The 19027-nt window shown below is 41.2% G+C and overlaps 1 protein-coding gene across 7 annotated transcripts in view; it reads right to left on the bottom strand.

Moving 5' to 3' along the window:
• Positions 1-19027, bottom strand: part of KANK1 (KN motif and ankyrin repeat domains 1) — a 213963-nt gene that overhangs the window by 44703 nt on the left and 150233 nt on the right. For 2 of the 7 annotated variants that reach the window (XR_002316668.2, XM_020907958.2), the window contains exon 1: positions 13146-13304. The exons of 2 other annotated variants lie outside the window; for them this stretch is intronic. Coding sequence is in view for 3 of the 5 variants with exons in the window: in XM_020907958.2 (XP_020763617.2) it covers positions 13146-13272 (127 nt within the window). In the remaining 2 variants the exon portion in view is untranslated. Of the gene's footprint in view, positions 1-11744; positions 11766-13145; positions 13305-19027 lie in introns of those variants that run through there. 3 more of the 7 variants (XM_020907957.2, XM_020907961.2, XM_070480401.1) reach the window with 2 other exon arrangements.

Here is a 19027-nt window from a genome sequence, read left to right as displayed (position 1 = left end):
TGGATCACCCTCATTGTTTGGTGAAGCATACACTCCTGGCACATTAGTCCGGAACTCCTCTCTTCCACCCTGCTTTTTTTCTCCCTGCCCATGGAGCTAGGGTTTGAGGTGTCTGTGATATTTTTCGAAGTCAAATAAATGAGTCTGCTAAAATCTTGAGGTCTACCTGGTTTCTGCTGGCTGAAGGAGATGCTGGCTGGGCCCTGCAGTGGAGGTGCATGTGTCTGTGTGTGCACACTAGGGCTCAGGGTGAGTGGAGTGTGGATGCTGGTTAGGTATAGAGAGAGCCCTACTCTAGTAACAATTATACATAGGGAGGAGGTAATATAAAACAAAAGCAAAAGCAGACAGACTTCTCCAACCTTTAAAAATATATTATAACCAAGAGGAAATATTTTCTTCTTACAGTATCAAACAGTTAACCCTAAAGAAAATCAATCCTGAATATTTATTGGAAGGACTGATGCTGAAGCTGAAGCTCCAATACTTTGGCCACCTGATGAGAAGAGCCGACTCACTGAAAAAGGCCCTGATGCTGGGAAAGCAGGAGAAGGGGACAGCAGAGGACAAGATGGTTGAATGGCATCACTGACTCAATGGACATGAGATGGAGCTAATTCAGGGAGATGGTGAAGGATAGTGAAGCCTGGCATGCTGCAGTCCACGGGGTGGCAAAGAGTTGGACACAACTGAACAACAACAGTAACACAATAAGAGGACAAAGGTAAGCACTGATTTTTATGAACTATCCTTTTCTATCTCTAATTACATGGTGAGAGCAGAATATTTTTTAACACACTATGCACAGATGTGTGCTGTAGAATCACTGAATGCACTTCCATGCAGTTGTCCAGAATGGGGGGATGGGATAATTTTTTCACAAAACAAGTACAGGAGCTATAAATACTTCTGAGTTCACAGACCAGCAATGGGCAGCAAGGGTCTGGAATCAACACTCAGCAACAAGGTCTGTATGTATAAAATAAGAATGTTGGTGGAACTCAATGATTTCCAAAGGTTGCTTCCAGACCACGACTCTCTCACTATACTTCACAGAAAATTCCATAACATCACCTGTTAAGTGATCAAATGAAGAAAGGAATAATTAATTGAAGCAGCTGTCAGGCCAGATGAACTCAGGCAGACGGAGCCAGGGGTCTTGCTCTCTGCCCCCTCCATTTGCAGCACTTTCCAGCTGCATGGTAACAGCTAACACAACCTAACAATCTCCAAAGGCAGCTTCCTTTTGCTGTATCATCATCCCACCCTGGGTAGGTCTTAGGAGTCTCGAAGCCAGGCTGCAGGTGAGCAGTGAGAGGAAAGAAAATGGAAAGGGTTACAGTTCCTGCGAATGGAATAGGCGATGTGTTAATAAAGGACACACTATAGCAAGGAGGCATGTGACATTACAGAGGCCGTGCGGGTCACACAACAGCCCTCTTCTCCAGGGCTCAGTGCCAACTGGAAGATGCAGCCACTCTACCCAAAATCTGTCTCCTAATAGTTGAGATGCCTGAGCTCTTTAGGGCTTGTTCTCACCAGCCTCAGCAGTGCTGTCTTCTAATGTCCACCAGCTGATTTAAGGACTTAACTGCTGAACTGGAGCCTAAATTTATCATGCATGCACAGAAGGGAACTAGCTTGGGGACTAAATGCTGTTTTCCAAACTTTCTTCAAAAATAACACACTGCTCTAAGCGTACATAGGAAATGTGCCAGTTCCGAGGGTAATTCTGTGAAAAGCAGAGAACCAGCCTAAGCGAGGACTTTGGGACAGAAAGGCTTTTCTAACAAAACATTATGCCTTTTGGTGGGGTGGGAGAGGCTAAAGTAATTGTATGAATCCCAGCCCTTATTTTGTTTTACCATGTTTACATTAGAAAAAGAAACCAACTTCAAGGCACACTGAGCAGCTCATTAGAAAAACAGCTGAAAACAAATGACCAAAAATGGAGTTACCAACAAGAAAGGAAACTCTGGGAGTTAGGCAAGCCAAGAACTCAAACCTTAGCATATATATACATGCAACCTCTCATTCCCATGACAATGACATCTTTATGTTAGAGCCATGGCTAAAGCTGAAACTGTCACTGAACCAAAAATCCAGGACTGAGTTATTCTTTCCAGTCTGTAAGAAAAGCAAATATTTTTCATAACATACAGAGCTTGAGTTTATATTTCACCAACCCCCACCCACAGGTCACACTCTCCCCTGTTTTTCTTTTTTTGGGGCTTTCTTACTTACCCACCCAGAAACAAAATAACTGTGATTTTCAGCCAGCAGGAAGCCAAGTCTCGGGCCCACTTCCCTCAGCGTTATAGGGCCTGCACACGTTAGCAGGCAAAGAGCCCAGGAGCTGCTGCAGAGCATTTATTTATACCCATTTGGAATTTCCTGACCAACTAACAGCCTGCTGGCCACGGGGTTTAATTCCAGGACTCTCGGAGTCAGTGAGACAGCAAAAACTACCGACAAACAGAACTGCTACGAGGATCTCAGCAACACAGAGGTGAAGACAGGTCTCTCTGAGGCCCCTTCCGGTTTTTCAGACAAACTACGCTCACGTTCCTCAGACACATGAAATGCTGACCTAGAAGTGGAGTTGTAAACCTGCTAACTCTAGGAAGAACACAGAGAGAAAGGCAGCAAATGCTTCCTCATTCTTCCTGCTGACTTGGTCCCTCCTCCTCTAAACCATCCAGGGCTGAGAAAAGCTCCCAGTGACGACCTCAGCCAGGGCGCAGGGCTGGTCTATGAAGGAAATGATTCAGTGCTATGCTGAACGCAGGATCAGCTGGAGGCGAGTGATTCCTTTTCTTGGTTCATTCTTTAATGCAACATGCAATTTGAAGGCTAAAAACACTCCCATTTGTAAACCACAGACCCAAACCTTTTTTTTTTTCCTTCATAGTTCCTTAAACATTTTATCTCAACTGGATCATATGACTTTCAAAGACACAGAATTAGTTCCCAAACAAGTGCATTCTGTTTTAGGGGGATAACGTTTTTAAGTGATGTTTTGTTTCTGTTTTAAAAATCTAGTAAGAATCCTCTGTCCCTCTAATGGTGTAAATTCATCACCTAAAAAAAGAGGGAGAAAAAGTCCTTTTAAATCTGTTCTTCACCTCTGTGCAGTGCCTAAGTACACTGGGTAAATGTGACCGATTCTAGTGGAATAAGATTGACTGAACTCTATCTACAGAGCAAACAAGGAAAGCCCGTTCTAAACAGTAAAATGGAGATTAACAAAGATTAAGGATGACTCTAAAGGGCCCGTTTTAAGAGGACAGCTACGAGGAGAGAGGCAAAGTTTTACAAGAATCCCCTGGGCTTACAGTGTCTCCCTGGTTCACCTTAGTGCTGGCACACATCTTACCTCACTCCACTTAACTCCATACTTCACCCTCTATTCCACCTGGTACTAAATGCTTTAAAAGTGATATTTTTTGAAACAGACATTTTCCTGTGTGAAGCTACAAAGATCAAACTTTTTAAGATGATGTGGGACTCATCTGGGCTTGTTTTACACCAAATATATTGATTCAAAGAGAAATAACAAACTAATAAAGAACAAAGTTTCAAGTGCCAGATACTTTGAAATATAGGATCAAAAAAATTTCAAATTATTTTACCCAACAACACCTACATTTAGTTAGACTAATTTCCCCCTTGTTTCTGGACTTTATAATTTATTGAGGTATTTACATACCATAAAATTCACCCATTTTAAGTGTACAGTTTTGGATGAGTTTTAGTTAATGTATACAGTTATTTACCCATCCTCACAATTCAGTTTTAGAAAACATTCATCATCCTAAAATTTCCTTAGGCTTGTTTTATCATTTAGAAGAGAAATTTTCTCCTCTGTGTTTCTGAGAAAATTTTGTTATTATTTAGTTACATTATTATATTCCAAACTAAGTATTAATATCAAAAGACTTGTTCTTAAGAATTAAACTGAGGAAGACAAAAGCATCTGAATGCAGTATTCCTTTCCTGGAAGGAAAAAAAATTTGGCTAAATTTTTATTTTATAAATATTGTGTTCTGGTAAGAATAGAGCTTGTTCTAGAAAGCAGTTGAATATAATTATTTTGTCTGTGTGCTTCTATGAAGCCGAGGTCTAACAGAAAAAGTCACTGTATGCAAATAAATGTCTAGTCCTTATTCAAGGACAATTTGGGTGGTGGCTCAGACGGTAAAGTGTCTGCCGGCAACACGGGAGACCCGGGTTCAGTCCCTGGGTCAGGAAGGTCTTACTCCAGTACTCTTGCCTAGAAAATTCCATGGATGGAGGAGCCTGGTGGGCTATAGTCCATGGAGTCAAAAAGAGTCAGAGACAACTGAGTGACTTCACTTTCACTTTATCAAGGATGACACAGGTTGGGATGGGAGAAGAATTAAAAATAGGAGCTCCTTCTGCCTGAAAGTGTCAGTCACAAAGGTTCCCGCTGTCGGGAGAAAGACACACCTGCCTGTCTCTACTCTCCCTTAATTTATATGCAAAAGAAGCCACTGAATGTGATCTGGGAGGAGGAAGATGTACTCAAGGCTTTTCCTCTGGTAGGTAGGCAGTAGCCAGCAAAAGTGACTCCCTGTGAGAAGAGAAATGGGCTGCAGACAAAGGTTTCTGTGACACCATGCTGGTGGGCAGTGTCCCAACAGTCCTTCTCCCCTGGATGGTGGTGCAGGACGGCAGCCAAGCATATCTGTACCCACAGTACTTCTAATGCTCAAGTAGCAGGTTAACTGCATCAAGACTCTTCTCCCCAGAGCACCTGACCCCTAGTCTAGAGATAAAACCAAAGCTAAATGAACTTTTGAGTAGTAACAGTGGATTACATTTTGGACAACTTAAGGTGCATATTTCCTGACACAGCCTGAATTCACCTTCCTCCCCTAATGTGTTCCTTTTATCCTTGTTACCAACTTCTTAACACCCTTCCAGTCTCAAAGACAAAGGACAAATGCACGTGAATCATCAGTTTCATAAAGCCCTCCTTACACCCATCCTTCCTCACTGTCCACTGTGCACAATTATTTTGGACAGCACTGGTCCGAGGGCTTGGTACATGTATGAACTCATCTCATCTTCAAGACAACCCTATGATGCAGCTTACATCATCCATGCTGCTGCTCCACTGACATGTTAATATGACACAGCACTGGACAGTGATGCACTCTTCCCTGGAGCCCTGAGAGGGCAAAGAACAGTGTGTGGGGGGAGGGAGCTGGCATTTCTGAAGGGTGGGGAGGAGAAAGAATATGCTACTTCTCCACTTCTGCTTGTTCCTTCCTCTTCTGGTGTGTCACCACACCCTTCTCAATCTTTGCAGACAAAAATTCTCCCACTTTGCAAAGACCAGCTAAATAAAGTATCAGTTCTGTTGGAAGCTGTCCCTTATCCTAATGTGGGGTCACCTCTTCCATCCAGGCTTTCAGTGAAGCATGTTTTCTCCTCTATATGATTCGTGCACACATCTGACATCCCTACAAACGTATGGGAGCCCCTGTCTTCTTCATTCAACTACTGCCGTGTCCCCGGTACTGTAGGTGCTCAGGGCCCATTCGATCAATGTGATTCCTTCCAGAGGAGCCACACTTGAAGTGATTGTTTCCTTTTAAAGAACTGTATGATAATGGCAAGGACTCTGAGCCCATGCCCTGATTTCACAGCTGAGGCAGGACTCTGGGCCAGGGGGGTGGCAATGCTAACATCGGCTCTGTCAATCAAGGGGAAGGTACCAAGGCTGGAAGCTGTCAGAGCGGACACCCCCATGCCTCAAGTTCCCTACCCTGCTGCACAGTCAAAGCACCTGGGGCTGTTTCCAAAAATGCTGAGTAGTCCCCCCATCTCCACCCCGACGAATCAGAATCTCCCAGGGTGGGGCCAGGGGCATTAGCAGTTTAGAAGCTTCACAGAGGAGTCTATGCCATGGCCGGGGATGAGAACCTCGGCTGTGAACTCTGCAGCTCTTGGGTGTGTTCTTCATCTTGGCTTAAAGGAAGCTGACAGTCAAGATGGGGGCAGCCCCTTAGGAATTCTGGTAGCCTCAAGGGTCGATCACGAGTTCACACACCTTCAGCGGCCAGGTTAACAATGCAAAGGAAGGAGTTCGGAGGCATCTGGGAGACACTAGACGGCACACGTCCTCTCCAGGTGACTATGGCCCTGTGGAAGTATACACTCAGTGATCCAGAAAGACGTTTCAAGAGTTGAAGAAACTGGTATTTTTATATTAAATTTTTTAATGGAAAAATCTTGGCCATTAATTCAAATTAAAACAAGACCTTGGATTGGTCAAATAGAACTCACTCCCAAGCCTCAGTTTAATACCAAGCAAGGACTTCACCATATCCATTTGGGATCCAATCTCATCCTGTTTCTGTCCCTTTCCTTTTCCCATTTTCCAGGTGGCCAGCCGTTTTCCCCATCTCATTTAAAATGGCTAGGGCCCTCGTTGAAACAAATTGAATACAAAGACAACAACCAAAACAAGAGCCTAGGACCCCTACTGCCACTTCTCTCACAGGTAATCTTCATGTGCAAAAATGCTTAACGTGTGAAAAGACCTGTAAAGTCTTCACCCTAAGAAGAGACAGGTTCATAGCAAGGTGCTCTGCTCTCATGCTCATGGAGGGCCTGCATTATTACTGCTATATTTGAGACTTCCCCTCAACCCCTAAAGAATTCAAATGCCTTATTATGCTGTGTTAATCATCCTTTCCTGCCAGACTGGTGAAGGGATGTGACGCTAAAACCTGGGTGTCTAAGAGAACTGCAATGACTGAGAAAGTGTATGCAGTTCCTTTCCTCATCACCAGGGCTCCGTCTCCACCCATCTTCATCCTAGCCTGAGGGGGCTGACAGGACCTGAAGGGGAGCACAAGGTTAGGACAGGTCTAGCAAGGACAGGTCTAGCAGCTCTTTCTCATCATAGGTGTGGACAGCATTGGGTGTTGGAAGAGGACTCCGCCTTTAGCTGCCTGGATTAGAAGGATCTGCACCTAAAACTTATTATCAGGGAGATTTTCCAAGCAGAGGCCACAATCAACATGAAAAGGTGTGCCCCAGCAGAGGTGTGTGATTCCAGCTGGGAAAGTGAAATTAGGAAGAGGACGCCATGTATGACGGGCCTAACCTAAAAGAACAAAAAAGGATCTTGTGTTTTTCAAACTTGACCTAACAAAGTGCATTTCCCCAAACACATTTAAGGCTTAAATCTGGAGTCACACTGAATTTCCACACATTCAGTTCAGTTCAGTTCAGTCGCTCAGTCATGTCCGACTCTTTGCGACCCCATGAATGGCAGCACGCCAGGCCTCCCTGTCCATCACAAACTCCTGGAGTTTACTCAAATTCATGCCCATCGAGTCAGTGATACCATCCAGCCATCTCATCCTCTGTCATCCCCTTCTCCTCCTGCCCCCAATCCCTCCCAGCATCAGGCTTTTTTCCAGTGAGTCAACTCTTTGCATGAGGTGGCCAAAGTATTGGAGTTTCAGCTTTAGCATCAGTCCTTCCAATGAACACCCAGGACTGATCTACACACTAGGCTTTCTTTATGGTCTGGGTTGCCTCATGATTATTAATTTCATCAAATTTAAACTAGAGACTTTCTCACAATATACTTTCCTCCAAGGTTTGAAATAAACATTTTAAAAAGCCAAATGACAAAATGAACTGGGGCTTGAAACTAAAAGATTTAAAACTTTAAATGAAATTACCACAGAGACTATAAAGGCTGTAAAATGATGAATCAGCAAGGACAGTTTATTTCCTTCCATCTAAAAGAGGTGATAGATCTGTAGAGACCTTTCCCAAAAAACTGTGGGTGCGAAAGAAGGTAGACCAATGGCCATACTCCCACCTTAGAGGTTACCAGCTCAGGTTCTCATCCAAATTCAACCAATCCACCCAACCGGAGTCGCTAATAAGCAAAAGGAATTGATTGGAACCCTTCCTCACTCTGGTTGGATTGTTAACAGAGAAAGAAACAGAGAGGTCAAGGGAGCTAGAAAGAGCTTCCCAAACAGCCTCTGACAATATTCCTCTCAGATGACCACGGCGTACCTGAACCCAAGGCATTTAACAGACAATACCATTTTAAACCTACCTTAGGGGACATGATGGAGAAAATGAAGATGCTATTAACTTCCACTTAGATGTGAGGTATGGAGAGGAAGAAAGCAAGTGAGTATGTGTGACAGAGTGGAAGCCACCTGTTCATGACAGGGAACTACCCAGGTGGACAGGCTGGGAGAAGATTGCCCAGCATATGACAATTTAAGAATGGCACCTGGCAGGGCTCAACTTCACCTCACAGATTCCTAAGCAGGCACTATGCCTGTATCTTACTCTATTAGCTGCCCAGTGTTAAGGCAGCACCAAGGAGGTGGGCTGTAAACCTTTGTTGGTTGAACACTGGCTATTTTGGGTATATTGCAAGCCGTGATGGGCATACCATCATACCAGGATGAAGATGACATGAATCCTCCTCTTAAGACCTCAAAGGTACAGATTAGTGAGACACAACCACAACTCTTACATAAAAGAGAGTGATGGTGACTACTGAACAGGATACAAAGCTCTCCAGGAATAAAGAAGAAGAAGGGGTGAATTCACATTGGAAGTATCTGAGGACACTTGTTGGAAGAAGTGAGACAGAAAGCAGGACTTGAAGCATAAGAAGGGTTCATATGAACAAATATGAGAAAGACAGCCAGGTCAAGAGAATAGTGCTTTGGGCAACGCCACTAAGAGGGGAACAGGGTAGGTAGCAGCTGGGATGGTGGAAAAGCCTCTGCTTCTTTCACATGACTTTGGACGGAGCTATTCTCTTACTACCTGGAGTCAGGGAGGCCTGGGAAGGCCAACCATGATTTCTTCACGCACCATGACTGAAGAAACAGAAATAGACTATGATTTTTCAAAATAAGGCCAAACACAAAGGCTCTGAGTACAGAGCAGAAAACAGAGATTAAAGTTACTGAAAGCTAAAATGTTTGGAGAGACAGAAAAAATAACAAAAGTATTAGAAAGCTCAAAGATCCTTAATCTTGCCAGCTATCCTTAATAAAACAAAATCACTAAGTAGTGAGAATAAGGCAAAAGGCAGACCAACTTTCACAGAACCTCAGTGTTGGTCCTTACACAAAGAAGGGAAACAGGCGCCCGCTGCCAAGTACATTTCTGTATAGTCATGTAAAAGTGAGCTACTGAATGAATGAACTAACTGAACTGAATTATTTCTACTGAGCTTTGCATCATTCTTTTCTGGTAATTTCCAAACCATACCATGCTCATTTCAATTGACCATGATTTGGAAAGCCTACCTTTTCATCATCAAAGTGTATAAAGGACAGAAAACCAAAGGTTAATACCCTAGAGGAAAAGCCCCCAGATCTAAGCCCCCTTTACCTTTCTGGAAGCTTTTCTGTCTTGGATTTCTTCATTTAAAATCAGTATCCTAGGGTGGTGTAAGTTCCAGAGGCTGTTTACTCGTGCCCAAATAATGTCCAAGCACCACCTTCAGAGAATCCGCAGCTCGTTATATGAGCACATAGAAGGCAATACTCACAACTGCTGGGATTCCTTACAGGACAGGGTGACAGGTAACCAAGACCACAGAGCTATGATGGGATATGACCGTTTCCCCTCACACTGCCAAACAGCTGTCTCTGTGGCAGAGCTGAAAGTCGTGTAAAGTGTGGTGCTAATGGAAAAATCTGGTGGCACAGGGCTTCGGAATTTTGCAATCTTTTCCTGTAAGCTGCATTGTTGGAATGGTTTGACATGCGAACCATTCCCTCCTCCCTGACTGGCCTATGGACTTCCAGGTCTCCACCCTGCCGTGCTATAAAAATCAGTGCATCATCGGGCTGACTCACCACCTGAAGAGGCGGAGTACCGGCTAGGGGACATGCTGCATGAAGGCATTAGGTACTTCAACTTGCTCCTCCAGGTCATGGGAAGACAAATAAGTCTTTTTTTTTTTTGTCTCACAGTTGGAGGGAACATGCCAAATGGGCTGCCTCAAAAAACATTTCCAGGGGGTGATCCTGATTTGAATGAAGCATCCTGGTCAATCAGTCTGAAATGCTAGGGAAAAGGAAAGTTTCTTGGTGGATACCCTCTCTGAGTATCCACCAAGATAAGGAGGACACTGAGAGCAGAGGGAGAGTGAATTTTTTTATGTTTTAGTTAGAAGAATATAAGAACTGATGTGTGTGACTAAGGCTTTAAAGATATTAAGCAGCCGGGCTTACGAATTATTAGAAATATTCCCTCTGTCACTCACTTATATTTCCAATTTAGGAATATTCTCCCTTTTTCTTTCAAGAGATTCTTAAATGTGCCTGCTGTATAGAACACTTGAAATGCCTTCAGCTAACATATCGATGCAAGAAAAAGGGGACTCAGAAAGTGGACAGGGAAATTTTGGCAGTATAAGCTGAACCAATGTTTTCACAAAGTTATTTGCAAAGTTGATGGAACTTATCAACTAAACCAAACACTGTGAGACTAAATTCAGAAAAATCCCATGACTAGCACTTGATTCTATCTAACAGAGACCATGTCCAAAATGCATAAGATCCCTTGGAGGGAGAACTGTTCCAATCAAATAAAATCACAAAAAAGGAACTAAAATAAATTTAGGACTTGTGATTAATAAAAAGAGCTATAAATAATAAAACTGCTTTCATAAACCATTACTCTAGCATCAGCTCCTCTAAATAAAGGTTTATATGATGAAATGTAGTCATGTCCACAACCTCTTATCCAGCTGATAGAAACGTCATGAACTACTCAAATCTGGCTTGTCACAAACAAGACAGTGTAAGAGTACAAAGATTTAACTTTCCGAATAAGAACAAATCCCATGAATCCAACAATTTGTTTCTTGGCCCAGTTCTCCCTCATGTCTATAGTTCTGCTTTTCATTCTGTTGGTTAGAAAAGCCTTCTAATATTACAGAGTATTATTTTATCTTCATTTTCAGCCATGGCTTGCTCCAAGAACTACTTGGATTAGAAATCTGGTCTCTATTTTAAAAGATCCTCAAAACAGCTACATACTTATTTTTAAGCTGTGAGATCACTTGTCCATATAGAATGGCCAGATGAGATCACTGATGCTATATATACAAGTGGGCTGCATATTTCAAACACTTTTCTTGTTTTCAGCCTTAATAAAGAACTACAACACAAAAGCAGAACCAGGCTTATTCTCTAAAACATGAACATACTTTTCGTAAAGCATATGGAAATGAGTTATACCAAAAATATCTAACAGGGCAGCCAAGAGAGGAAAAACAGAATCATCACTTTTTTTGGACTTAGAACTTCTACAACTGTTTGAATGAATCTTATCAAGGCTCATTTCCCGGTTGGTTCTTCTTTGAGGTTTTCATTAGAGGAAGTCCACTCAATGCCACTTTAAAACACACTGCCAGAAAACCAAGAATGCATTATTTCCGTGAATGTGAGAACACCACTAATTATTTTTCATGCCAGATAAAATCAAACAGCCTTTTACAGAAAAGGTCCCCAAAGCAGAAAGTGAGCTTTAGTCACTCATTTTCCTCCAAGCGCATTCAAACCTTTCTTAGAAATTACACAAAGGAGATGAACAAGAATTATCCCGTACAGAGGAAGAAGGAAGCTGATGGGCTCAACTAGCCTACCCAAAGTTCTTCCAGAAAGAGAGGAAGTGTATAATCAGAAACAAATGCCGATACTCACGATGGGAAGCTGGCAATGGGAAGCTGGCGGATGAGCAGGGCACAGAATATTCAAATCCCCGTAGAAGGGCTGTTGTTGTAATCCTGTGCCCCCCTATGTAATCTCCAAAAGATAGCAAGAGCTCAAGTTCTTAACATAGTGAAAACTCCCTGTTGGGATTTTGTGCTTTTTTCTTTCTTGCTGGCACCCACGGAGCACCTAGGCAGAAATTGACAACGGATGGGAACCTTTGCTCAAGACCTAGGACTAGTAGGAGCCCGAATTCTATTCTTCCTACACCCAAGTAGGCTGGTACTTGCTGGGAGATAAGTCACCCTTCCTCGGCTTAGCTGGAGAGCTAATCGCCTGTCTGAAATCTGATGCTTAACCCATTATGACTCGCTCACGGTTTGAAGCAAAAATATTATAAGGTAAAGCTGGCTACAGCTTAAGACCAAAGCCTTGAAAGTTTATAAAACAGGCAAGCCCTGACAAGGGAGAGACTCTTCAGAGCCTCTTTGGGGCTGGATGAATTCTGGGGTTCTGATTAACCAGACAAGCAAGACTCTAAAACCCAGGGTCCCTGTTTGTAGGTGGTCTAAGCATTTTAACACTTAGGAAATTCACAAGTAAATACTTCTTACTTAAAAAAATAACTATCTTCCCAAATGCCATCACTATAAGAAAATAAATTATTTCACTTAGAAATTCAGTGTGGAATTAGCCTTCAGTTAACTAACAGTTTCATTTGAAGTTGAATTGATAATCTAATTAAATCCAGTTATTAAACACATCAAATAAAGGGTGAAACTACATGAGGTACTAAATATACAAATATAATTTATGTATATATATACATATATATGTATATGGTATTAGAATACACTTGGTCATTTGGCTCTATAGAACAATTCACACTAAGGAAAAAAATAATCCCTGTCAGGAGAGACATGTTATTTATAATCATTCTACTTTTGGGTTTTATGTAGTTTTCTGAAATATATACTTTCTCATTGATCTGTTCAATTAGATCTTCATAGATACTACACTTCTGATTTTTAATGTCAACAGAATGCCTCAAACAAAGAAAAATGACTCTCTACTTTCAATTTCTGGGCTAGCCATGGGGGCAAGTCATGTTCTGTCATCTGAACGTAAGAGGGAGATCGAACAGAAGAGATAAAAATCCTGGCTAGCTCTTACGTATGTTTTTATGTTGGGCAATTCTGTTACCCTCTAAGCTCTCCTGATAACCACTGAACATACCATTTAAGGGAATATGCATTTAATCCTCTTGCAGATTGCATCAGGAGACCCCGGAAAGTCAAGAAGGGTGCCCACAAATTAAAACAGCCCCAGTTTCTCTTCAGCTCACCCTCTGTCTTTGGTGTAATACAAACACAGAGGTCAGATCTGACTCACCACCACAAACACACCACCTCTGCCATGCTCTCTGACATTCTTTACAGATGGTCTTGGAAAACACCAGGTCCCCTCCAGCCAGACCAGTCAGTGCAAATTGGTCTTGTTCTTGACAAACAGCATTCATATCCCTGCTGTCAGGTTCACCGCAGTGCGCTCAGAGTTCTGTTTGAGAAATGCTCCTGCCCAGAAAAAATATTTACACAACGGAAAGTAGGCTGCACTGCACCATAGCCGTCTACCTTCTCTGCCATGAGACTTTGACTCTCTGATTGACCAGGTCTTATCTGTGGCCTTTGCACCTCATTTAACATCAGCATGGAGACAAAACTTGGAGCCAAAAAACTGACGAGGTAACAAGATTTTATGAAAGTTATTTAAACATTTTACATTAAATATTTTTATGCAAGTTATTTAATTTAAAATGAGAACCAAATGGTTAATGCAGTTCAATAGGTATATTGAATGAATAAATATGTATCTGTCTGGGAAAATATACATATGTTTAGGCTGTGAAAGAGAATAGCAAGAGGGGAGAAAATGTAATAGACTAGCAAAGGTAAGTATTAGAAAAAAATACAAATGGTGATGGCAAGCATAAAAAGTCATTCACTAAGGCTCATATACCTATTTCGTTTAACTGTCAGATACAAGACAATAATTCAGTTCTTTCCCAAACATCCCAGCATCTGACAGAGCCTGGCACATGGCACCTGAGCAGGTGTTTATTAGATCATGACAGAGATAGCAGGACAAGGAGGATGGTGATTTCTCCTGACTTCTGACCAGCACTTTACATCTTAAAAAGTGTTTTGATGGTTATTGTTTTATTTTTTTCTTCATAACAATCCTGTAAAGAAGGTAGGACAAGTATTATTATCTTTATCTGACAAATAAGTCACTTGTTATTTGACTTCCAAAGAGACTCTAAACTCTAATTAAAGTTTCACAACATTAATTAGTGTTCAGAGAGGCATCAATCAGTACACTGTTTACAACACGATGGGAAAACAGGAAAAAGCAGACTGTCCCTATCCCTAGATTCTGCAGAAATACACCAATTTTTCTAACCAATGACTCCCATTTACTTCCTACTTGGCTATAAAGAAAGAGAACAGTTAGTCATGAACAATTTATGATGTTCATACCTCATTACATTAACAAATGACATTATGGCACCTCACTCCAGTACTCTTGCCTGGAAAATCCTATGGACAGAGGAGCCTGGTAGGCTGCAGTCCATGGGGTCTGCATGCATCAGACATGACTGAGTGATTTCACTTTCACTTTTCACTTTTATGCATTGGAGAAGGAAATGGCAACCCACTCCAGTGTTCTTGCCTGGAGAATCCCAGGGATGGGGTCACACAGAGTCGGACACGACTGAAGTGACTTAGCAGTAGCAGTAGCAGTAATACCATAATAAAATGCTTTAAATTAATGAAAACAAAACTGAACCAATCAACAGAAGTAGGATGAAGGATCTGGTGAAAAAGACATAAAATTATGACAAACAATTGATAATGAGGGGGTGGGCAGTAAGAAGGAAGATGAATCTGGAAGGGCTTTACAAGTAAGTCTGCCAGGTTTAGCAAATAAGAGGACACCCAGTTAAATTTGAATTTTAGATAAATAAAGAGTTCTTTAATAGTGTAAGAATGACTCTCTTTTATCTGGATACTCTGTTCACATGGAGACTTCAACTTCTACTAAAACGTAAGATTCCTAAAAGCAGGGGTTTCTGCATATTTTGTTCCCTGCTCTATCCCCAGAGCCCAGAACAATGTTTGGCACATTTTAAGTGCTCAAAATCACTGCAGATGGTGACTGCAGCCATGAAATTAAAAGACGCTTACTCCTTGGAAGGAAAGTTATGACCAACCTAGATAGCATATTAAAAAGCAGAGACATTACTTTGCCAACAAAGGTCCATCTGGTCAAGGCTATGGTTTTTCCACTGGTCATGTATGGATGTGAGAGTTGGGACTGTGAAGAAAGCTGAGCACCAAAAAATTGATGCTCTTGAACTCCGGTGTTGGGGAAGACTCTTGAGAGTCCCTTGGACTGCAAGGAGATCCAACCAGTCCATCTTAAAGGAGATCAGTCCTGGGTGTTCATTGGAAGGACTGATGCTGAAGCTGAAATTCCACTACTCTGGCCACCTCATATGAAGAGTTGACTCATTGGAAAAGACCCTGATGCTGGGAGGGATTGGGGGCAGGAGGAGAAGGGGACAACAGAGGATGAGGTGGCTGGATGGCATCACCGACTTGATGAGCATGAGTCTGAGTAAACTCCGGGAGTTTGTGATGGACAGGGAAGCCTGGCGCTGCGATTCATGGGGTTGCAAAGAGTCAGACACAACTGAGTGAGTGAACTGAACTGAAGTACTCAATACACGCCATGTACTGGTAAAGTTTATTTCTTAGGCTTAGATGGTATGTACATGAGTGCCTGTTATATAACCTTTACATATTTTTTACTGTCTGAAATGTACAGTAATACATTTTACAAGTTACAGTATTAATTAACCACTCTTTTAAGGGGGAGGGGGTTGGGGGATGGAGTGGGAGTTTGGCACAAGTAGAAGCAAACTATTATATATAGAATAGATAAACAAGGTCCTGCTGTATAACACAGGGAATTATAGTTAATATCCTATGATAAATCATAATGGAAAAGAATATAAAAAAAGAATGTACATATAGGTATAACTGAATCACTTTACTGTACCAGAAATTAACATTGTAGATAAGCTATGTGTTAGTTGCTTGGTCGTGTCTGACTAAGCCCACCAGGTTCTTCTGTCCATGGGATTTCCCAGGCAAGAATACTGGAGTGGGTTGCCATTCCCTTCTCCAGGGGATCTTCTCAACCCAGGAATCAAACCTGGGTCTCCTGCATTGCAGGCAGATTCTTTGCCATTTGAGTCACTAGGGAAGCCTACTTCAATTTTTAAAAGATCAATACTTTTTACCCAATCTAACTGAAGGACTCAGTAGGGAATGAGAGTGTAAAATGACTTGTGAATGGTCCCTTATCCAATTTAAACTCTAGACAGGGATGTGAACATGCAATGATCAGTCTTCAGGTGTGTCTTGCAGCAAGGGCACAGTGTAACTAGGTTGTGCTTTTCTCAGTTGTCTTCTTTTGCATCTGCTATATTCCTCAGAGCATGAAAACTGTTTCTTTCGCCAGTGTTCTGACTCCATCGTCACATGGGATTTCTGTTCATGTTCTGAGGGGCCCAAAGCAGTGATTTTTCAGGGGGAGGGGGTAGGAAGGAATATATGCTCTTTGGGGCATAACACATATAGGGGAAGTATAGTTTAAGAAAGCATATTTAATATTATACTTTATTTTTGAAAATGAATAAAACATGTATTTACTTCACACTTAACACTCTACTAAACTATCCAAATGATGCAGTTTTTTTCTCATGGGAAAGATCAGTCACCAGCCTTTATTAGCTTCCATAAAGCTCTCTTTATCCCATCTTAAATCTGAGTCTGTAAATGTTCTTAAGTTAACTACATTTCAAAAAGTGTATTTATAACTCACATATGTTTTTGTATTGAGTTTGGCTTTTTTTGTTTTTTTTTTACAATGGCTAGGTATTTCTTCTGTAATGTACAAATTCTTATAATTTCAACTATGAAATATATAAAGTGAAATAATGCCATTTGCAGCAACATGAATGGACCAAGAGATTGTCATACTGAGCGAAGTCAGTCAGAGAGAGACAGACAAATATCATATGATATCACTTTTAAGTGGAATCTTAAAAAATGGTACATATGAACATATTTATGAAACAGAAAGAGTCACAGATATAAAAAACAAACTTATGGTTATGGGGGTCAGGGGTGAGAGGGGATAAACTGGGAGACTGGGATTGACATATACACATTACTATATATAAAACAGATAACTAATAAGGACCTACTGTATAGCACAGGGAACTCTACTCCATAATCTGTAATGGCCTATATCGGAAAAGAATCTAAAAAAGAATCAATATATTAGTGACTAAACAACAAATAACTAAATCACCTTACTGTGCACCTGAAATTAAACACAACATTGTAAATTAATGATACTCCAATAAACTGCTTTTAAAAAGTAAAATAAAATTTTAGAAAAGAGGAAAAAATAAAGGCTATATGCAAAACAAGTAAAACATTTATTTTGGAGTGGTGGTATTACCAGTAATTCTTGCTTTATTTTTTGGAAAATACTAAGCTTCTATATTATAAAATTTTCCCTAATGAGTTTCATATATATATGTGTGTGTGTGTATATATATATATATATATATATACACACGCACATATATGTGCATATATGTATATACAGTTTATTCATGCACATGTATCTGTGTGTATATATATACACACATATTTATATACATATATGCATATATAAAATAAAGGTATGTGTGACTTAAGTCTCTAATCAGATTTGTTTACAGGCTTACAGAGGCCATGGTGACTAGAATACACAGAGACCTTTTATTGCCTGGCCCAGACACCTGTCTGCAATAACAAGTCATACCCTGACACCCCAGAAGTCACGAATCAGAGAATTTTTCTTTGCTTTCAGACTCAGTCCTTAGACCTGTTAGGCAGGCTACCAAGTGAGGAAGGAAGGTTATAACTGTATCATCAGACTTTAGGAACAAAGGAAAAGTGATACTCCAGGACAAATCAAGTTGGAAAGGCATTAGGGTCATTTGGGGTAAGTATCTAAACCCCTGAATATAGAATTTTGCCAGAGATACCAGAGGGTTTTGGAGAACAACTTCAAGTCCCCTTCCTCTGAGTGTGTGAAAAGAATTAGGGGCAGGAGAGGGAAAGGAGATGATAGCATCATGGGGGGGTTGAAACTCACTCAAAACTCTCAAGAAACTTCACAGTGGTTTGATTTCTGCCCTTATCAAATATTTGACTAGAGAAACAAGTAATAATCCTGACTTTTCTTTCTTCACTTAGGTAAGTTACTGAGCTTCTCTGTGCCATGATATAGGGGCAACAGTGGTGGTGGTGGCAGTGATGGTAACACATACTTTCATAGGATTACAGTGATGATTAAGTATAATAATGCAGGCAAGGCATCTTGGGTACCATGGTAATACTAAGAGTTCATTAAATGTTAGGGATTGACAGCAATCCTGAGCAGAATCTCTAAAGGTCCTGAGAAGTCGAGCAGCAGAAAGGACAGGAAGAAGAATGAACAGATTAAGATCAGTTGTTCCATAATTAACAGTTGAGTTTATTTGGGTTTGATCTGGGGCAAGCTGTAGTATCTTGTTAGAGGGGATGCTTGTAGCTGGGATTGCTGACACAAAGTCTCATAGCGGGTGAGTGGGCCCATTTCAGAGGTCTCCTCCTTTTCCTCCTGATGTTTTACAGCTTACACAACACATGTAGGCATGTTTCTGATGCTCTCATTGGTTCTAACCCTGCACATACTTACTGATGTTTTACACATGGAGAAAAAGTCCTGCCCCATAATTCATGGTTAATGTAGGAGATGGGTCTCCTGACTCCAACCCTACATTCTCTCCATTACCAGTGCACAGAGACAGCAGTGTGAGGACCTTGGACTCAAGTGCTCCACAAGAATTCCCATATATACAATTACTGCTCTCACACGTTCTGCTATTTGGCAGACAACTTAAAAGAAGAATGAACACTTGGAGTACCACTTTGGAGAGGTTGTCATCTTCTACCATATATAGTCTCATATACTTTTCTCAGTGTTTGTCCTACAAATTTCTCCAAAATCTTATATAAACAATACAAATTGTAGATATGCAAAATATATAGGCTTCTAATATAATCAAGTAAGAATCAGAATACAAATCTTTACGATTCATAGTA

The sequence above is a fragment of the Odocoileus virginianus genome, chromosome 18, assembly GCF_023699985.2.
Source record: "Odocoileus virginianus isolate 20LAN1187 ecotype Illinois chromosome 18, Ovbor_1.2, whole genome shotgun sequence".
Classification (NCBI taxonomy): Eukaryota; Metazoa; Chordata; class Mammalia; order Artiodactyla; family Cervidae; genus Odocoileus; species Odocoileus virginianus.
The sequence above is the reverse complement of the archived record's forward strand: the minus strand, read 5'-3'. Positions and strand labels throughout refer to the sequence as shown.